The sequence below is a fragment of the Pygocentrus nattereri genome, chromosome 3 (assembly GCF_015220715.1).
Source record: "Pygocentrus nattereri isolate fPygNat1 chromosome 3, fPygNat1.pri, whole genome shotgun sequence".
NCBI lineage: Eukaryota > Metazoa > Chordata > Actinopteri > Characiformes > Serrasalmidae > Pygocentrus > Pygocentrus nattereri.
The window spans coordinates 18,257,015-18,279,476 of NC_051213.1; the positions used below are offsets into that span (position 1 = coordinate 18,257,015).

At 40.0% G+C, this 22,462-nt stretch overlaps 1 protein-coding gene across 1 annotated transcript; it reads right to left on the minus strand.

Moving 5' to 3' along the window:
• Nucleotides 1–186: 186 nt before the first annotated feature.
• iffo1b (intermediate filament family orphan 1b) lies at nt 187–21,857 on the minus strand. The gene is made up of 9 exons (XM_017700491.2): nt 20,660–21,857; nt 16,012–16,072; nt 12,781–12,876; nt 11,851–11,991; nt 11,134–11,321; nt 8,983–9,103; nt 5,170–5,262; nt 4,914–5,044; nt 187–4,440 (listed from the first exon to the last, which is right to left on the minus strand). Exons 1-9 carry the CDS (start codon nt 21,532–21,534, stop codon nt 4,356–4,358), a joined length of 1,791 nt encoding a protein of 596 aa, XP_017555980.1. The 5' UTR covers nt 21,535–21,857; the 3' UTR covers nt 187–4,355.
• Between the last annotated feature and the right edge of the window lie 605 nt (nt 21,858–22,462).

Sequence of the window (22,462 nt, forward strand, 5' to 3'; positions counted from 1 at the left end):
AGCTCATCTACGCAACGAACTCACACACAGGCACACTTCATTTTCCAACAGTACTTTAGTGTTGTGAGAGAGACAGAGAAAGAAAGAAAGAAAGAAAGAAAGAAAGGAAAAGAGAGTCAGCAAAGAAATGAAAGGCAATGACAGAATGAAACAAACTCTGTGACACAAAAACTCCACTCTGCAAAGTGTGTTTGTTCAGCATTGTCTTTTATTTTTCAAGTCTTTTTAAGGATCCCATCTTTCAGCACTCATTAAAGCAGGCAATGCAATTCTTGTAATGCCTTTAGTATGAGCCCAGCCACCCTGTCAAAAGATTTCTTTAAATCAAGTAAAACATCCCTGTGTGGTTTGATTAGCTTCTCTGTTCTTTGCCTTCCTTTCAGAATTCAGAAATAATTACTATCCAATTAATCCATGCCTTACAGCCAAATGGTACAAATCTGGATTCCGATCTTTGTAGCCTTTGGAGGTCACAGCTAACGGATGCCACAGAATAAGAGACATACATATAAGGTGCTTGATTTAAAGAAATTCCTTAAAGTATTTTGAAATCCAATGCCACAAATGTTTCTGTAACACTGTACTTGAACACTGTTACGTAAAACTAACAATCTTGCCATAAATAAGTCATGGCAGGTGTCACATGCTGTCTTTTTGCCATGACAATTTGTGTTCAGTAATAAATCAGTGTCATGTAACCAACAGTCATGACATCTCGTCACAAGCTAATTTTTACTTTGACCAGTAATGGTAACATAACACTATTATATTATTGAATAAAATCTGTCATGACAACTCATATGACATCTGGCATTACAATGTTACATAGAAGGGTTCAAGTAAAGTGCTGCTAATGTTCATAATGTACATATTGAGGCAGACAGAAATGTTCATATGGCCTGAGCCTTGGCCAGAGCATTTGTTTGTGGCCCACATACCACATGGAGTGATAGCCCACTAGCAGGCCAGATGCAGCTGTTAGAACTCATATATACATTTTTTGATCCTACTGAAGCATTCTGGCTAAACAGCAATGCAATACTTTATATACCAAGCAGTATCATAAACCACCATAACAGCTACTCAACTAGTAGTTTAACTAACTAGATCTAGTTCAATTTTTTGGCAATCACCTGTTCCAGGCCATCATTCAGGGTATGTGGGCCACATGAACAATAGCGCAAAAGACCATATTTGTGTTTTGTACTGACTGGTACAAGAATGTATTTAAATATGCGTGAAAGCATGAGGGAAAACTCTTCTGGCAGGGATAGTGGACTTTGCATAGCCAGTGATTATATAGTAAAGATCCTTACTGATTGCCTTTAGGTTACAATATCATAGCAGTCATACCAGCTTTTTGGATAAGCATTCTCTTTTCTCCTTGCCTTTTGTTTGTCTTTTTTTCATATAAGGTTTTTATACAAGAAATGTACTTATTGTTTCAGTGGCTTCAAATTTGAGGTATTCCCAATGCAGTCTGAATTAATATCTGAGAAAGAAAAACAGAAATTTGTAAAGCTGGTTCAAGTGCTGTACAAATAGTATTGCACACTATTGCGACAATTCATGCCAGAAAACAGAAGTTTCTGTACAGTGTTTTGACTAAAGACATAAAATAATCTAAGCATTATTTTCTATTTCTATTTGAATAAACAACAAGTAAATTCCTGGTCAATATAACAAATCAGAAAACACATTCCAAGTGAATAAAAGAATCAAATCAAAAAGGGGGATTTCAAGCAAAAGGAGAGCCCTACGTTTCTTGTCATTTGAGTGATTAAGTTTTAAATGTTTTTCTCATTTTTCGTGTAATTTAAAAGAAACACTTCTGGACTAGAAAGAAGGCTGTTTTGTGCTAACCTACACAAATGGAAGATAGTAATAAAGGAAACTATTACTCAGAGTAGGATGTCTTTACACAACCTGTACAAAACACAAGATTTCAAAACTAATTAAGACCAAATTAAGTGGCTCTGACTTTGGAGGAGACTGCTGATTTAAAACTAGAAGAATCAGAATGAAAAACAGAAGCAGAAGAGGATCTGAAACTGGAAAAAACATGATGGTTTTGGGGACAAAGCAAATCTGAATAGGCTTTAAACAGACTGCACTGTACAATATGTTACATAAATAGCCATTCTCAATTTTCTTTTCTTATTGCAGGATACTCACATACATACAGCTTACATACAGTTATAGTAGCATTTGACTCTTTGAATTTCAAAGCACAGCAAATATTTACAAGCTGGGCATTCAGCACCATGTATGGAAGCATCAGCTCCTGATGCTCTCTGCTGCTCCGAGTCAATTCCCTGAAAGCTCAGTTCACATTTGGCACTGTAGAAGTTTCTATTATTCCAGCCACTTTAGGACATGTGACAATGTTATTTCTCCTCTTTGATGCCTGCGTGTATCTCACTTTTCTTATTCATGTGTACGTTCATCTAGCTACCCTTTATCAACCTATGGTCAAACTATTCGTGTATTCACTGCACTTGTGAGCACCACAGAAGCCAAGTGTATTTATAGCACCCCTGACGTCCGCATGTGAGATGGAAAAAGTGAGCCTTGACCAACCCGCTAACTGATTGGTCCGTTTCTGCTATTTCTGTATTCTGCTTTTTGGTGGCTGAAGTTGCCAAACACTTGTCCAAGCAATGGCTTCCACTTTGCTAGCCACCAATAGCGTTTGTGTGAACCGACAGTGGCTTGAAGCCATGTCAGTTGCTCAAATCAGTGAGTCTTTCTGTATTTTAGTCAAATCTGCTGCAAAATCTATCACAGTCTGTCAGAAATGGTTTAGTCAAACGCCTGACTCTGTGAGACTACCTCCGCATTTACTACTGCGACAGAAAACCGGACGTCTAACCAATGAGTACAAAAACACACACGCAGAGATGGTGTAGGAGTTCATTTCCTTTCACACTATATAATACATCATCTCAGATATCAGGCATCATATATGCAGTAGAATAGCTTAAAGTGGCCGTCTCTGTGTAATATCTCCTCTGCTAACATTTAAGTGCGGATGTGGCGATAGTTTAAAAGTTTTAGCATTTACACTTTGCTGAGCCCTCTTTTCCCTCCTTTTTACCAATTCATATCACTGGTTCAACATCACTGTAAAAGGGCAGCACAAAACCAAATTCGACAGCGTGGCCTTTCAATTACTTTTCTGGTTTTCTTGAAAGGCATGACCATAGTAGTTGGTGGACTAATGAGGTACAATACACCTTGCTAATGTTGAAAATGCTTGAATAATCATGCAAAGCATTATGGAAGTAAGAAACAAGATCTTGACTTTGCTAATCTGCAACTTTTTTCATGAAAACTATAACAGCAGACAATGCAAACATCTTTTTATATATTGTTTTCATATATCATTGTCTGCAATGGAGGAAGACCAGAGCAAGTATGTAAAACAGCTGTCCAGTTGCCCTTTAGCAAGAAACACTGTGAAACTGATCACAGAACAGCATTAAAAGCTTAACCAATCCTCTGACCACAAGCTATGCCCTTCACAGCAAGCATTTATATTCATACTATGTAAAAGATTACAGCGAGAACATACAGCACTATTATTAAGGATTCTATACCACCCACAATACAATACAAAAAATTAAATCATATTTCCTCAGAAACAGAAGAGAAAAATACATTCTCATGAATGTTTCACACCCAAGGTTTCAAGTTAAAAAAAATGAAGAAGAGGAACCTTATCATGGAATCGGAAAAACAAAGACTAACAGTGGTCACATCTTCAAAATGCCACACCACACAAAGGCTAGCAGAAAAGACACTCTAATGGTATGGATGTGTGCTAGACTCAAATATTCAGTATTTTGAGTGCATTGCCCATTATGTCAAATAACCAAGGCTACCACTCACTTGTAAGGAGAGCAAATAGCCATTCTCTCAAATCTTATAACAAAAAAAATTCCTTTACCTGAAATCAAAAAGTTACTTATTTAAATGTAAAGCAAATGTTAACTGTGTGCAAAAGTATAGTTCTAAAGAATGAAAATCGGTATGGAAAAAATCAGCTCTGTCACTACACCCATACAACATCAATCAATCGCAATTACCACCACTAGGGGGCAGTCATTGTCAGAGTCAGTCATCACAAAGCCTATTCATGTGACTAAAGCTCCACTAGACCCCCCCCCAACACTCTGGGAAATATTTAGTGGTATGAAAGACCCAAACAGTCTGTCCATGCCTCTAACATTCAGGAAAGTATGACTTCAGCAGTGTTGCACCAGCACCTGTGCACTAAATATGGCTTAGGGTTAAAAGAGAGATGAGAAGAGGTTAACAATGTTTTTTTCTTTTCTTCATTATGTTGTTTGTTATTATCTTCCTCCCTCTCCAGTCTTCTCTCTTTCTGACTCATCACTCCCTTCCAGTCCTCCACCAGGGCTAGGAGATTGGGATTTACTGAGGGATATAACAAAATATGTTATATATGTAAAATAGCTGTATTGGAAATGAAAAGAGATCTTTGACGAGCAGTAAACAAGCACTACATTCATACAGCTATAAGGGCTGACACAATTCATTACATAAATAAGTGAGTTTTAGAGATGGCCAAATAATAAAAATTTTAAAAATCAGTGAAAAACCTTACTCAAAAACAACAACCCATGCTTAGCCTTTTAAAGACTGCAAAATACTTGAATAAACAAAGGAAGCAAGGATGAAAAGCCTTCAATACTGTAAAAAAATATAAAAGACAAGAAGGCATTAACTATAAATTATAATCATGCATATTGCCTACTAATCAAATTTTAGTTTTTAAATCAAGACATCACATTTAATCAAGAAATTGAGGTAAGTCTAAAAGCCATGCTGAATATTCTTCACTCTGCAATATGTAGTGACACTCTGTGCCAGTATGTATGTGTGCATACCTCTCTCCGCTTTGGGTGATGAGTCTTCTGCAGGTCTCCATCTGAACATCCAGTCCTCTCTTCATACTGCACATCTCCATGTACTCATGCAGGTGCCTGTTCATGTCAGACTTTGCTGTAGCCAGCTCCAGCTATACAGACAGAGACAGTGAGAAGGTTCATGTAGCATCCATTACAAGTTTGTACAATATTACTTGCTGAACACAGCCCGTACTACAGTTAAAAATATTTAAATTGACCTTAAGATCACTCTTACCTCAATCTGGCCAATGGTCTCCTGATACTCCTTCTCCCTGGACTTAAACAGGCACTCTGTATCTTTAATCACCTTCTCAAGACACTCCTCCTGCTAAAACAGAAAGAGAGAGAGAGAGAGAGAGTAAAGAGAGAAAAAGAGAGATATCTAAGAGAAACATTATCTATGTGAGATATACTGAAGGCAGCTGTTGAAGATAATGCATAACCAGAAGGAATATTCCACTGATGGAAAACCCAGGAACTAAAAATCCTCTCAAACTCTCAAACTTATTTCCCTGAAATAAGTACAACAACATGACTGGCAACACTCCACACTTCCACTCATCCACTGCCTTGATCAGTATGTGTTGGGGTATTTGTGTGGATCAGCTGTTCAGCCAAACTGAAATATTGCAAGTATTGAATTTAAGCAGAAATGTCCTGGGGCAAACTTGACATTGTCCATCAACCTAAATATGTCATCTGCACATGTGTGTGAGTGTGTGTGTGTGTGTGTGTTTGTCCATCCATCCATTCATCTTCAACCGCTTATCTGAGTCCAGGTCACGGGGGCAGCAGCCTAAGTAAAGAGGCCCAGGCCTCCTTCTCCCCTGCCACCTCCTCCAGCTCTTCTGGAGGGATACCAAGGCGTTCCCAAGACAGTCGAGAGATATAATCCCTCCAACGTGTCCTGGATCTTCCCCGGGGTCTCCTCCCCATCAGACATGTCTGGAACACCTCCCTAGGGAGGCGTCCAGAGGCCATCCTTACCAGATGCCTGAACCACCTCAACTGGCTTCTCTCAACATGGAGCAGTAGTGGCTCTGCTCCGAGCCTCTCCTGAATCGCCGATCTTCTCACCCTATCTCTAAGGGTGAGCCCGGCGACCCTGTGGAGAAAGCTCATTTCAGCCGCTTGTATCCGCGATCTCGTTCTTTTGGTCACTACCAAAAGCTCGTGACCATAGGTGAGAGTCGGAACGTAGATTGACCGGTAAACTGACACCTTTACCTTCTGGCTCAGCTCTCTCTTTACCATGACGGACTGGTATAGGGTCCGCATTACTGCAGACGCCGCACCAACCCGCCTGTAAACCTCTTGCTCCATTCTTCCTTCACTCCTGAACAAAATCACAAGATATTTAAAACTCCTCCACTTGGGGCAAGAATTCACTCCCGACCTGGACAGAGCATTCCACCCTTTTCCGACTGAGGACCATGGTGTCAGATTTAGAGGTGCTGATTTTCATCCCAGCCACTTCACACTCGGCTGCAAACTGGTCCAGAGAAAGCTGGAGGTCCCGGCCTGATGACGCCAACAGGATCACATCATTCGCAAAAAGCAGACATGAAATCCTGAGGCCACCATACTGGACACCCTCTGCCACTTGGCTGTTCCAAGAAATTCTGTCCATAAAAGTTATGAACAGAATCGGTGACAACAGACAGCTAGAGTCCAACCCTGACTGGAAATCAATCCGACTTACTGCTGGCTATACAAACCAAGCTCCTGCTCCGTTTGTACAGGGACTGAATGGCCCATAACAACAAGCCCCTCACCCCGTACTCCCAGAGCACTCCCCACGGGATCCCCTGAGGGATGCGGTCGAATGCCTTCTCCAAATCCACAAAACACATGTAGACTGGTTGGGTGAACCCCCACACACCCTCCAGGACCCTGGTGAGGATAAAAAGCTGGTACAGTGTTCCATGACCTGGGTGAAACCCGCATTGTTCCTCTTGTAGCTGAGATTCAACTATCGGTCCGATTCTCTTCTCTAGTACCCCTGCATAGACATTACCGGGTAGGCTGAGAAGTGTGATCCCCCAATAGTTGGAACACACCCTCTGGTCCCCTTTCTTAAAAAGCGGGACCACCACACCGGTCAGCCATTCCAGGGGGACCGCCCCAGATGTCCACATGATGTTGCAGAGGCGTGTCAGCCAAGACAGCCCTACAACATCCAGAGCCATCAGGAATTTCGGGCGGATCTCATCCACCCCCGGTGCTCTGCCACCAAGGAGTTTTCCAACCACCTTGGCTACCTCAGCCCGAGTGATGGACGGACCCTCGCTGGGATCTCCAAGCTCTGCCTCCTCTGGGGAAGGATCATTGGTGGGATTGAGAAGATCCTTGAATTATTCCTTCCAGCGTCCAATGACATCTCCAGTCGAAGTCAGCAGCCCCCAGCCCCACTGTATACAGTGTTGGTCGGGAACCGCTTTCCTCTCCTGAGGCACCTGATGGTTTGCCAGAACCTTTTCGGTGCCTGTCAATAGTCTTTCTCATGGCCTCACCAAACTCCTCCCACACCTGAGTTTTTGCCTTAGTAACCGCTGAAGCTGCAACCAGCTTGGCCCTTCAGTACCCATCTTTTGCCTCCAGAGTCCCACAAGCCAACCAGGCCCGACAGGACTCTTTCTTCAGCTTGACAGCTTCCTTTACCTGAGGTGTCCACCAATAGGCTCGGGGATTGCTGCCACGACAGGCACCTACAACCTTGCGGCCACAGCTCCGATCCACTGCATCGACAATGGAGGCACAGAACAGGGCCCACTCGGCCTCCCTCGGTATGCAGCCGAAGTGGTCTCATTCACCTATCCTGAATAAATCCACTATGAAGCAATTTATTAGCTACTTTCACTATTGCTTTTAGACTGCATTTTTAAGCAGAAGTGAAAATGATGACTGACAGCAATAGTTCTTCAAGGCACATCACCTAAGAACAATAAAATATATGTGTTTTCAAAATCAGAGCTCTCAATGAATGTGACTTCCATAGCCATCAAGTAAAAGTCAAGACAAAAAAGGTCACCTTGAGAAAGAGTGAATTTAATCAAGCTCATCCACTCTGATGTACACACGAAACAGTGAGATGCCTTTAGTATCTTCAGCACATTTAGAGCCCATAAACTTTTTAAATAGAAATTCCATGACTTTTTCTTGACTTCTCCATGACACAAAATTAATTTCCTTGTCCAACATTCAATATAGTGCTGGGCCATATTTCATCTATACGGGCATACGTAATACTGCCATATCTTATGATAACCATTTCCAGTTTTAGTGACATGTTTACTGATATATTTGATAGATTATGAGCATTTTATACATAGCAAAAAAGTGGAGTCTCTGTTTAAAGCGGTGTGTTTTTATTTTGTGCACTTTACTCATGGCTGCTAACTGAATGTCATTGCTAAGGAAATAAGGGTTAAATAATTTCATTAATGCAAAACTTTGACACAGTGATACTGTGATATGTTTGAAAATGTCATGATATTGAATTTTTTTATTACCGACCAGCATTAATTTAACATATAGACAACACAGCTTTTCTGAGAGGGAAAAAGACCTAAGTGTTTAAAATCCTGAATGCTTTAAATGTGATTAGATGACAAACTGCATGGGGGAAAAGTCAAGCAAATTCCATGACTTTTCCAGCACATATTATGATCCATAACTTCTCAAGGCCTGGAAAACAAAATTTCTGCATTCCATAACTTTTCCAGGATTTTCACAACCATATAAACCCTTTACCTTCCTGACTCATAGTCATGCTTAATGTTGCTCCAGTTTATTACAAGTGTAAATTAACTTTAAAACACCTATGATTTGGTGGAAGAGAGTTTAAAAAATGCAAATGTAGTGGGTACAGTTATGTAAATTGTTCAGAATATCCCTGTATTTTCTAAGGAAATTACTAGAGACTGTATTGAGTACATATCCAAAACGTTTCCAACTGAGTTTGGATGTATCACATTTGAAAAAAATTTTCCTCCTTTTCTTCCCTTGTGGACTGAGTGCCCACCTGCTTGCACATCACATTCCTTACCTCACTGTGATTAGTGTCTGTGGTCAGAGTGCACCCGGGGAAATCTTCCCATAGCAGCAGGGTCTCCTCAGTTTCCTCCCAGGCCAAAGAATCACAGTCATCCTCAAACTCACACTCACGGCTAAAACATACATAGGAAGGTGCATCAGACCAACAACAATATCCTAATGGTAAATTAAATATTCTTTAAAGAGTTGCACAGTCCTGAGACCACACATTAATTCATTGTTCATTTTTCAGGAGACATTTCTGAGGAGATCCACTTAAATCCACATTTACATAAGGACGGGGAAAATAAAATAAAAATAAATGAAAAACAGGAGTTTCCAAACCTGGAGTTCAAAACATAAAAGACATGAAAAGATATTAGAAGAGAAAAAAAAACAAAAAAGGAACCCTATCCAGATCTGATAGACCACCAATACTGTCATCATCAGATAAACAGTACTTAAACCTTTCATCTTTGAGAGAGGAAAAAAAAATCAAGCTTTTGCTTGAGATCTGAAAAAATCCACAGGTATTTCTGTCCAACGCTATGAGTCTGAAAGGACGTATAGCTATCCAGAAGTCGTTACTGAAAAAGGCAATAGACAGAAAATAAGAAACTCAAGCAACTCAAACAAATAAGCTCCTGGTGTTCTCAGAACAATGGACTGACCACCTAGTCCAGACCTCAACATCACTTAATGTGTTTCAGATTACTTTGATTGTCAGAAGCAGAAATTGCAACCAACCTCTAGGACTGAACTTTAAATGTGTGAAAAAAAACATCCCTGCAGAATTTGATATAATATTGAGTGTAATTTTCTGTTTCTGTTAAACATGTGTCCAGCTTTTTTCTTGATGCATAAGTAACTTGCACGTAATGGCTATTTTGACTGTAAATTAGATAATTGAAAAGTAGTCTCTGATTTTGCACAGTAGTGTCCCTTGTACTATTACTCAGTGTCCATTTTATGAGGTACACCTACCATACAGATGCATTTTGTAACATATATAGTTACTCATTCTAGTTTTATAACATTTTATTTTTTGTAGTCTTTGATAGCTACCTTGTCCATGAATGGAAAGGGACCTATATTGGCACCACTGACAAGATATTATTTGGGTAGTGGATCATTTTCAGCACAGCAGTAATACCACAGTGGTAATGGTATAGTAATGTGTGTTGCCCCTAAGGCTGGGCAATAGGACAATATATTTATCATGCTATATTTTGTTACAATATATGTATGCTGTGGATATAGTTAGTAACGCTAACTTTAAGTATACTTAAAAACACTTCCCAACTGAATGTTTGATCACAAAGATGGCAGTATTAGTACTGTAACTGGTATGTGAAATAATGAATATCAATCATTGTATTCACAGTTTTGGTAGTATTTTTTAAATATGGTACTTGTTTAAACTACCATGGTACCAAGTTTAGATACTGAATATATTATCTGTAGTTTACCGAAGACTACAATAAAACCTCAAGCGTCTATAATCTGCTAAAGTTTGAAGATGGTTACTCTTATCTTTGACGAGTTACAGCGATCTAAATTTCTGTGGCTCTCTGGACCTCCACTGTGGGCAAGCGTCTCAGTAAGGCCACCTTGGGTGCACCTAAGACACATCATGCTCTACTGACCTGTGGACTGTCACAAATTTTAAAGTCAGATTTTTAAAGTTGCTTGTGGTAAAGCATTCCATTCTCCTCGACTTTAATCACATTTCACTGCCGACTTTTAAAAATCTGAAGTCGTGCAACCACTAGAAGTACAGTAGCATCAAACCTACAGAGTGCACCTATATTGCAGGTGTAACTGATAATATGCCTATTGAGTGTAGATACAAATAATTGTTTGATAAACTGGCAGCAATCGCAAGGGAGAAAACATTACTGCATTGGCAGATGTTCATTCTAATTCCACTGTTCAACTGTTTAAACTCACACTGTAGTACAACAGCAGTTGTAACAATAATGTGGCGTGATACATGTATAAATGTGTACAGCCCTAATTTCTAGACTCAATATTTAATGAGCCAGGCAATGCACTAAAATAGTATGAAGGACCACAAAGGAAAAAATGAGCCCAATTGTCCTTCTGATTATCTGAATCTGATATCAATCTGATTAATGAAGACATGGTATAGGAAACAACTCACAGTTGGGATAGCATCCTCTGCATCTCTTCATTAATCTGATTGGCCGAGGTTGTGCCCACATCCTCCTCTTTTGTTCCACCTCCATCACTTTCTGAGGTGCTGGTTGGCTCATCCGTCTCACTGCCATTGGCAGGCTGAGCTGTCTGCTTCCGTGACCGATTGTTGATGGATGATTGAGGGCTCGGTACCTGAAAGGAAAATAATTTACAATGAGAGAAAGCAGTGGAAGTACACACGCAAAAAAAACAATGCTGACACTTGACCTGTTCCACAGCCCGTCCATAATTCGACACACATCACTTCCAAGAAAGATACATCAGCAGAAAACATTTCAGCATTGCGGCAGAGGGAAAGAAAGATGAGGCAGGAAATGTCCTTCAAGCATCTTCAAATCAAGTCTAATCCACCAAAATGAGCAAATAATGCAAAATCTGATCATAACAAATCCAGCAGGCTTTAGAGTACACTTACTTGGGCTGTACATAATCAGTCAATTTCTAGAGAGAGATTATTAGAGCCTAATTGAGCAAATACTCTTGCAAACGGGTCAGATGAATTTAGATGCATTGTTCCAGATAGGCATTACATTTTAATCTGCTCAATCTTTCCCCACAAAAATGAGTAAGCAGTGCAGTGCAAATACAAATTTCACTCCAAAGTAGAGTAAGAAACAGGCAGAGGCAGTGTGTTTGGGTTAGTGTGGGTGTGTTCCCACACCTTGAAGATTTTGATGGGGTCCTCGCAGTTCCTCTGTTGTGCCAGATCACAGAGACGAGCTGTGATATCGATACGTCTGCAGATATCCATATCCACCTTCATCGCTTTCTCCTGGATCTTACTGTCCAAGTCAGACAAGTCCTATTTGTGAGAAAGCAAAGTACTCACTTCATTACACAATTACTTAATACATTTATTATACTGCTTGCAAAACATTTTTGCTATGCTAATACACACTTTAAAACAATCTTTAATGAAACTGTAATACTACTGATCAGTATTTTTATTTTAAAAAATTCACAAACAATAAAAAAAATCATACTAATCAACTCAGTACTTTTAAGTGTTTGGCAGTTTGACATTTAATCAAAAGCTTAAATTTATCCCATAATCATTTGATTTAAAGAAATATGTGGTAACAGGACCTTTCAATGACCAAGAAAGCTTTGTAAACTCTATAATAATGTACTTAAATTATGTTAAAGCTATGTAAATGCAATAAATCTAACTTTAATCTCTTGTAGTTATTCTAGGCATAGTTATGTCCTGCTTGAAATCAGTGTGAGACTGATTCTCACAGCAATTCTCCTTCTTCTATTTCTGAAATTAGCTTAACTCTTTCATGTCTAACTCATCTCACCAAAGTATTAACAGAATAATATTTACATAAAAAAAGTATAAGATCTCGTAATTTACTTATTTAGACCTTATCTTCATCTCAGAGCTCTTTCAGCATCTCTAGGAGTGTAGAAGCAGAACTCATGTTTTTTCTCATTTGTCTTCAGAATATTTTACAATTAATGCTTATATTAATCTCCTTATTTCTCCCAAGAGGGGAAAATTTAGAAAGTGAAATTCAGAAAAGCAGTGAGCAATTTTCTCTATTTCTCTTCAGGCAAAGAAACATTAACACCTTGTAATTACACTCACATTGCTCATTAGACCCTTGAACAAGACTAACTCAGCCTTAAGCTGCTGCACTCTGAGGGCCAGCTCATCCTGACACACCTCACTCTCCTGCAGGTCCTAAACACATACACACAAAACAAAGTAAATTATTATTTTGCAGAGAAAATCATTTGAATTAGGTAAGTTGCAGAGTGTAGTGTTCCAATCTTGTAAACCAACTGGGACTACTTTAGCCAGAGACAGTTAGTCATATTTAACTTATTCTCAGAGTAAGAATAATGATTTGGGTTCAGTTTACATCTTTCATATAACACTGATTAGCATTAAATGAACTAAAGAGACCTCATTTTAGATCAGTGCTGTTTCTCTGAGACAGTTAATAAATATGGACCACTGTGTCTGTAATGTTCATAGAGCCTCCATCTCAAACCTACATACCAACATACCTGACGCATTCCCCCTGCTGGAATTTCAAGCTGAAACAGGAAAATCTCAGACATCAGAATAACAGAGGAAAGTGAACACCATACCCCACCTCAAAAACACACCTGGCTCAGAAAGTAAGAGCAGTGTCACGTGTACTTAAGAAAAGAAAAACAAGCTAAACCAACACAAATGAAACAAAACAGTTAGGGCAACATATATAAACTAAAAGCCTTATGGTATAAAATGCAATTATGAAATACTGACAATTAAATAAATGTTATTTTAGTATAATCTTACTTCTAGAACTGTAGAGCCTACTGATGCACCAAATGCACATTGAATACAGTTCCAGAATTAAAAATAGTCTTTTCAATAGAGCATTAATGTCAGTGTGATAGTGTAATTTGAAACCCACGGCCTCCCAGTACTGCTGACTTTCAACAGAGCACAGTGTAAAGGGTTTAGGCATTAGCTTTTATTTCGTGTTCTTTTATTAAATAAACACAGTACAAGAGCTCATTAAGCTCATGAGGGGTTTGATAGTGAACTGATGAGATGATTCAGCTGTATTAGAGGAGGACAAATATTACACTGAGCAGTGCTGTAGCTGTGTAGGGCAGGGAAGGAAGATCATTATTCTCATTTCAGATCAAAGATATGTTAAATGCATCTCTCTGGGTTTGTCTAATTAGGCTATACAATCAATATAGTAGCACACGGACACTGAGGGTTCAGGATAAAAACAGGACAGGACAAAAGCACCAGGAATACACAGAAAACATCTACATTGAGCTCAGGGCCAAGATAAAACTGCTGAAAAGTGATAAAAAGAGTGAGAGAATAATCCTTGACTCAGGCGCTACCAAAAGACCACAGAACGTAGAGAAAAAACATCCCAGCTTTGTACATTGTGAAAAACAAGCCACTAGGCTGCCTTTAACCTACAAAAGAGCATTCAAAATACAAGTTTAATAACCCATTTGAACTAGCGTTTAAAATACACTGCAAAGAAACTTATCTTGTCAAGTGAAATGATCTTAAATCTAGTCGATGTATGTATATATTTCTAATTTTGAGATGGTTGCGCTTATTATAAGGTTATCTAGTTTATTTCTAGACACTTTTCACTTGTCATCTTATTAAGTAAAATTATCTCACTATTCTGGCAAATAATGTTGCTGTTTCAAGCACATTTCTTAAAACATGCAAAATTATCTGTCAATACAGTGAGTTACAAAATTACTTAAGCAAAAAATGTCTAGAAAGAAGGTAAATATTCTAACATTAAGCTTACAACAATCTCAACAGGAGAAATATTAGATTTATTTACTATATTTAAGATAATTTTACTTGACAAGATACCATTTTTTGTAGTGTAGTGTTAAATGGTTTTGCTGTAGTTGATGGAGAAAAGAGGTGCCTTTACACAGATTTTTTCCATCATGGTCCCCATGGTTGATAGCACCCTTGGTTTATAGTCATATTCCTTAAACATGATACTGGACTTGCAATGAAGTTTAGAATAATGAAAAATAATGAAAGTTTGTGATAATATAGCACAGAAATACCTTTCAAACATTTTTGGGGTCTCTAGACTCGCTCTTTTTGGTCCCATCTTATCACAAGATCGTACATGACTCACATCCAGAGTTATGAGGCTATCAAGAGTTGGTTGAGAAATGTTGAGAAATCTGCCTCTCGTGTGTATTTGATGGATTGGTGTGTCCATTTTGTGTGAAACTGACCAACTTACCCATCGTCTTGGAAATCCTTCATTTTTTTATTCAGTCAACATCAGAAACACATGTGAAATGGTATGCAAAGAGTTCACAGCTGCTGAAGTTGCTGCAGCATTTTTGGATAGTAGCGGCAAAGATAACATTTTGAAATGAGCCATGTGGCTGTCATGTTATATGCAAGAGCCTTTAAAGGTGAATTTATTAACATATGCATGATTTGAGAAAATGCTCTTAGACCCTAGATGGTTGATAATGGAACTAGGGCTAAAAATCACAATAATATCGACCAGTCTCATTTTAGATTTGTCTATTACATTTTCATTTCGCACTCCATTAGTGTTAGTTAAATAGTACTTTATTGACAGACATCACTGTCAGTTCTCAATCATTACACTACATAATATAATAATCATAATAACTCAAATAAACAGTAGAAACTCTGAACATGCAACATATACTACATTGTAGTCCTGGGGACAGAGTTACCCAGAATGCCTTATGCTTCTGATTTCTGCTGATCAGCATTTTTGCTGTAGCATTTCGTTCTTCTCATGCTAAAGTTTAGGTTTGGATGGATATTTGTATGCTTACCATGATGGTGTCTTGTGTTGACATTTACCAGTTCAGTCATAAAGTAAACAAAGAATTTCTCATATGGAGCTGCTAGCTTACATGTCTAAAGTTCTGCCATATTATCTGGAGAAGTTGAAGGCCTGGTGGTGCCACAATCAAAAGGCACTAGTTCTTGCTGATATTATTGGCCAATGCCAATATATCAGTCAGGTACTAGGAGGAACACATTTAAGCTTGACAATCCTTCTGACATCTCACCTTCATCCCATCTCCTCCTTCTATTATTAAAGTTTAGTTCAGTCTCACTTTCTCCACTGAATATAAAGATGAATCATAAGAATGCTCGGAATTGTGAATCAGAGTGAACAAAGAGTCGTAAATAACAGGATGAGGTGGAGGAAGAGAGGTCACGCCCACGAGTGAGAGTGAGACTGAGAAAGAGCCCCCACGAGTGAGATTGAGAGAGAGAAAGAGAATACAAAATAGCACAATAATAGATATTAGATCTTCTTACCTCTTGTAGGTCTTTGACCTTCTGTTGGAGTTCCACTCTCATTGTGTATTCCTCCTCCCATCTTAAAAAAAAGACAAAACAGTCACCAACGTAAACAAGTTTAATATAACACAATTTCCTGGAGTACCCCCTGTCCTGCAGACCCCCTTCAAGCCATTAGTTGGTTGGTTGGACTGAATGTTTTAGAGCAGGGAAAACACCCAAATATACAAGGTACAAGCATAGTACTGTGCAAAAGCCAGAGACCACCCTTCATTTGTTTCATTTCCCATCAAAACAACTATCAAGTACAAGTTATTTATTTTTCAGTATCAGAAAAAAAGGAGAAGACAAATATTTAACAGAAAATAACATGGAAGCCTCATTAACTAAATATAATTCAAAAGTTTCTGTATTTTGAGTGTTTACTTTTTGCCTTCATTACAGCTTCCAAAATTCAGTCTAAATGATCCAAGTAACGTCACATGCATTGTGATGCTGAGGTCTGGACTCTGGGGTGGACGGTGCATTATACTGGGAACATCATCAGCTTCTTTGTTTGGTTTGTAAATTTTATTTTTATTAGGAGCAGCTTCTTGACAGCTACACATACTTTCAGACTCAAAATGTTGACAGAAACATCTTTTCGGAATGAAATCTTTTTCAGATCTGAAGATCAAGAGTGGAGCTTAATTATCCCTCAAAGAAGAAAGTTTTAAAAGGCCCATATATTATATTTTATTGAATTTCCCTCACAGCTCAGTGGTGTAATGGGCAGCGCTCTGGATGAATTTCCCTCTTGAGGTCTGCTTAATACATCTGTGGGGTCCATTTTTTCATTACCATTTTCCAGCCTCTCTTTATACACTAGAGTTAAAAAGGCTGTTTTTGTTACTGTACCTTTAAGACTGATGAAAGATAAATGAGCTCTATTCTAAATGCCCCTGTATTGTGTCTCATTCAAAAAGAACTCAGAACTGAAATACTCCTTGTAAGTTCAAAATGAATGGGTGGAGCTACACTACTGTAGGCTGAAAAGTTAGATAGATGCAAATTAATTGGTTCATGTGACATCACAGGCACTGCTCATTTAAAATGTTTTTAAAATGTGGTTTTCATATATGGACTGTATGGACTGGGTAGTGTATGACATGTTTTAAAACTTTGTCACTGTTTACACATTACTTCACACTCCAAGAGAAAATTGCTTTTCAGTTATATGGGTCCCTTAAATACTGTTTATCTGATGGTGACAGTTTTGGTGGTCTACCAGGTTTTGCACAGATCTACTAGAAAGATCTCCTGAAAAATTGATAACTTGTATTTAATGCTAACTGCATAGTACTGTATTTCAGGACCAAGGTGGTGAACCACTAGGCTCTAGGACCAAAGCTTAATCACTGTGATATACAAGCACATTTAACAGATTAATAATGCCAATCAAATAGGCTTGCATGAGGACTTTGTATAGTGCATATATGTGTGAGTATATATGAGTGTGCTAGCGTGACGTCTTCCAAAAGCTTGCACAGTGATTCATTAGTCATAGTGGAGCTCATGCAGAGTAGAAGTGTGCAGTAGAGTAGAACAGAGCGAGTCCTCTGCTCTCTCACTGCACACATTCTCTCTTACGTAAGGGCTCTTTTAAATGCAGTGCACTGCAGTATTTTCCAAGCTTATTAAAGCCTTCTCACCAGAATACAAGTTCAGACTTACAGCAAACATTACAAGCAATTCCAAGATGCCGAAACACAATTACTGAAGGAATAATAGATGGGGAAGGTGAAAGAAACAGAGAAAAGAAAGCAAGGGAAGGGAGGAAGCAGAGAGAGAGAGAGAGAGGAGGAGAGGATGACTCCGTCAATGCTAGCCTGTGAACTGCAATGCAGATACAGTGTGAAGTAATGACACACAGGAAAGGACAATCAGTTTGCATAGTGAGAATGAATGGATATATTTTATGAATGAATGAATATTACAGTGACTAACCAAGAGAAAGATACAGAGAGTCTGAAGCATAAAAACAGACAGAGACATGCTCAGGACGACAAAACTTCTGAGTTAAAATTACTCTACATGTCTTCACATGCCACAAGCGGAGAGTCAATGGACACATACAGATAGGGGCCTTTATGACTCATCAGCCTTAAATAAAACAGTTATTGTGTGACTGCAGGGTGAATGGGGCCACTTGGCTTAGTAACTGTGAGACAGGCCAGGACATAAAGCTGCAGTTTTTCCTCAGGGAATAAAGTGTAATTCCATAAAGAGAGGCTTTCACTAGGGGCTTTCAAGTCTAAACTGATTTAATACATAGCCTATGCCTTTGCTCCTCGCGTCACTGATTGATCCTCATTCCTTCTCCATTCCTTAATGAGATAGACAAATCCCTCTTTATGTCTGATTTGATGTGCTCCAAAAACACCGAGCACACTCCATGCTGATGTGTGATATAGTGTCATTTGTGTGTAATATTTCTGAGTGAACAAACTGTTAAATTTGCATTAATCATGATGAATTTTCCCTGAAAATTCCCTTTTCTCACAGATCAGTGCCTCCAACATGCATTACAGGAAAGGGGCTCTGCTATAATTCCATTATATCCATTCAATAATCACCGAATTAACCTCTAGGCCAGTCAGGACACACAAGCTCTAACAGCTGCACTTATCCCTTTCAGAAATAACCCAGGCTCAGTTTAACTGGAGTTACTGCGTGAGAGAACCAATTTATCACTGCAATGAATTTTGCTGGAACACAGGACAAACAATTTACGACTGCTCACAAGGCACAGCATGTTCCGGTCTTGTACACAACTTAAACATGAAGTACCTCCCCGCTTTAAATGAATGCTGGGAAAATGTAGTGAAAATATGTCAAGATGCTTTGCATATAGTGAGAACCAAACATATCTGTGCTATCTGTTTTATCTCAGCATGGCTGTCTTTGTAAAAAGATGTGAATTATTTTCACAGCAGGTGGTTCTCACTGCTCCCCATTAGCCACTGCCCATTGCTTACCAGCATCTTAACAGAGATTCACAAATTTTAAAACAAAAAGCCAACAGTGTCCTAATTAGGAGTTACATAGAAAATATTTTATTTGATTATATTAATTTAAAAAAAAATCCAAGTCAGTTCCCATTCTGCCAGCAGTATTGGTCACTAGGAGGCCTGCAGAAAGAGGTTAGGGAACCACAATTTTTTTTTTCTACAGCATTGCTCCAAAAAAAACTTTTTTGGCTTAGTTATTTTTAGCACCATGATTTAACACTAAGTGAAATCAGAAAGAAGCTTGTGCCTCAGCACCAGGAGCATGGACAGCACTCACATGCACTCACTTTTACTTATTGGGGCATGCTGACATCAGTGGGGCTCAGGCCTGCTTAATGCAGCTGGTTGGGGATTTTTGCTGAGCCCTCTGTTGCTCTGGACACTGCAAGGTTCAGCCATAGAGTGTATCTCAAATTGCACCCTAGTTCTGTACATGCCAAATTACTATTTATGGAAAACGGAAATGAGTGAACTGATTAGGTCATCAGATCATAATCCAGTATTCCACAGTACATGGCTATTTGCAGCAGTGCTTACTTAGTACAAGGTTCAAATGAGTGTGGGACTCTTTCTACAGATTCCTTATATCACATTTAGTTGCCCTCCTAACCATGATGTATTAACTTGTAAGGGCAAAATATTTCATATTTTCTTATATGTTGTCAAAATATACATATTTTAAGGTTCTGTTATGAAGAGTATCCACCATCTTCTAAAATTTAGCCACCCACTTCACAAGACATGGAACAATGAAACTAAATATCCAGTGTTTGCACACCTCACATTTTGACCAGCTGTACAACAGCAGAGGTCACCAACTATGGTGCTGGAGATCTAACTTCCTGTGGAGTCTAGTTCCAACCACGACCTGCCAAAACTCTTCAGGATAGTAGATCACCAGTGGGATTGTTGGTGACCACTGTACAACAGCATCTGGATACTGAAGTAGACTGAAGAGGGCACACATTTGTCCCCTATCACCATTTTGAGGTGCCCTTTGGAATGTTATCAGAGCATTATCAGAACATTTCAGTGCTCTAAGGTAATTTCTATTCTTGGCCACTCTACAAAATGACTGAATACTCAGCTACTTTACTGTAGGGTTTATTTGAGAAAGGTGTCTTGATAATAACCACACATGCAGGATGCATTTGGAATCACTCCAAATAATTGCAATGTCAGCCATTCTGTATTGTTTGAATTTGTTTAAGTTATGGTTGTTTCCCAGACATTTCACTAAACAGCGGCCACTATGTGGTCAATAGTGAATTAATAAGTTATTAATTGAACCATTCTAAGCAAAGTGCTAGCCACAAAATTGTGGCATTAACTGTGCTACCTAGCTCCTGGCGACGTACTAGTGCACAATAGTATATATAGGGTCTGATAATTTACTATACTACACACAGTAGTGTACTAGTACATAAGGACCAAGGGTTTGGTTTCACACCCGTCAAAAGCACATTCAGTTGCTCCACGTGCAATACCTACATCGCACTCTAACCTTTCTTGGTGGATCTGTCACGACTGAGGTAACCTTATCCAGGCCCAGAGTGCACATGCATTCCCCGTTCATGCAACCCATCCATGCATATAACCCCGCCGCGGCCGTTCACCTGCGCTTGTACTCGTCCCTCTCCCTCTTTACTTTGGCCAGCACGTTGTACAGTGCCCGAATCTCGGGGGTGATTGTGTCTATCTGCACGCCCACACCGTCTGGGTGCACCCACGACACCCCAGGGCTGGTGACCCTTTCTGTGCCTGCGCCCCATCTCCGGCTGGGACTGTAGGACCAGATGGTGCCGGGGAGGAAGCGGGGAGGAGGGTTGGGGGCTGCGCTGTTCACATTGGGCGCATTGTTGGAATTGTTCGTGTTGGCCGCAGCGGGCTCGGTAGGCGTCGATGCGATGAGCGTTATGGACGGATTCGCACTCCGAGCCTGGAGCGCAGCGGCCAGAGGAGGTGTGAACAAAACGGTGGGTCTCCTTGTGGAGGAGCTGTTGGCGTTTTGGAAGGGCAGGGACGAGGGCCGGACGGGGATGGGCCCCACGAAACCGGTCTGCACCGCGCTCTCTTTGCTCTGCGCCCGCGGCCCCTCTTCGCCCGCGTTGCTCTCCAGCGCCTGCTGCAGCTGCTTCTCCAGGATCTTGTTGCGCCTCTCCAGCTCATGGACTTTGGCCAGGAAGCAGCGGAAGCGCAGGTTAAGCGTCTTCAGCACGCTGATGTTGGAGCCTAGGTCGTTGCGCAGCGCCGCGGCGGCAGGGGGGTGAGGATGGGGATGAAGGGCCCGGTGGCGAGAGCCGCTCACGGGCGACAGAGCCGGCAGATCAGCCCCGCCGTCCTGAGCTGGGAGGTGCGGCTCGGCCAGAAGGAGGAAAGAAGAGTCGGGAAGCAGAGCCGAGGGGGAGTCCGGAGCTCCGGCTTCACCCTGCTCTCCCAGCCACGGATTCATGCTGCGGCACGGAAAGCTCGCACGCTGCAGATCTGGCATGAACACCGCCCTGTGCTGCTGCTGTTGCTGCGCTCAGTAGTTAACTCTGCGCTGGGACCTTTCACAGCACTCTGCACGCTAAATGTTGAGAAGCCTCTGGGCTGACACGCAGTGTAAGGGCAACACTGGTCGTGAAAGAAAAAAAAATGAACAAAAACACAAACCGGTTTTGCTTAAAACGTGGGTTCCGCAGTTCGAATATGAGGAAAACACAAAACAATAATAAACGCTGTGATGAGAAACCGAATGAAAACAGAACCTTCTGGTTGCGAAGGCGCGTGTCGCAGCTTTCTTGCCTAGCAACGAAAATGCACTGCAGGAGATTCGACAGGCGTTGTTTATTATTTTTTAATTAAAAACCCGCCCACCGTGCTCTATGATTGGTTGGTGGTGTATCGCCTTCTGCGCTAGGATTGGCTAGTAGTTCGTGTTCAAAAACGGCTCGCCTTCCAGCCAATCGGAGCGCCTACATGTCGGATTACGGGTGGGGAAAAAGAACAACGCGTTTCGGGGCTAAATTAGGCTACCATAATAGCCAAAGCAGCTCAAATAAGAGACTATTGTTTTAGAATTATCATCCACACAACGTTTTTTAAAAAATATAAACTGGTATTTCATATCCAATAAATACAGAACTCTCAACGTAGGCAATTTGCAGTGACTTGAAAGTTGTCTATGACTGTATGCCAAAATTAGCTCATAACAACAACAAAAAAGATATCTCTTCTTTTGGGAAAAGTCATTCATGGGCTAATAAGTCCCGTATGCTTGTAAGCCTTTATGCACTTTTCCTTTTGCCCTCTTTTCTAATACTTGTGGCTGAGTAACCCTTTACATGTTTACTTATGCATGAGAAAATAAACAAAAACAGGAAAAAAGGAAGAAAGAAAAGAAAATTTGTCATAGAAATTGTAAGATAACAACTTAG

Bases quoted from the DNA above. Each gene is read 5' to 3' on its own strand.
- iffo1b (XM_017700491.2), bottom strand. From the start codon at position 21,534: ATGCCAGATCTGCAGCGTGCGAGCTTTCCGTGCCGCAGCATGAATCCG. The intron at 9,104-11,133 runs GTGAGTTGTTTC...TGTATGTTTTAG, and splicing joins CAGAGGATGCTATCCCAACT to CCGTGAGTGTGAGTTTGAGG. The intron at 5,263-8,982 runs GTAAGGAATGTG...TTTCTGTTTTAG, and splicing joins CAGACACTAATCACAGTGAG to CAGGAGGAGTGTCTTGAGAA.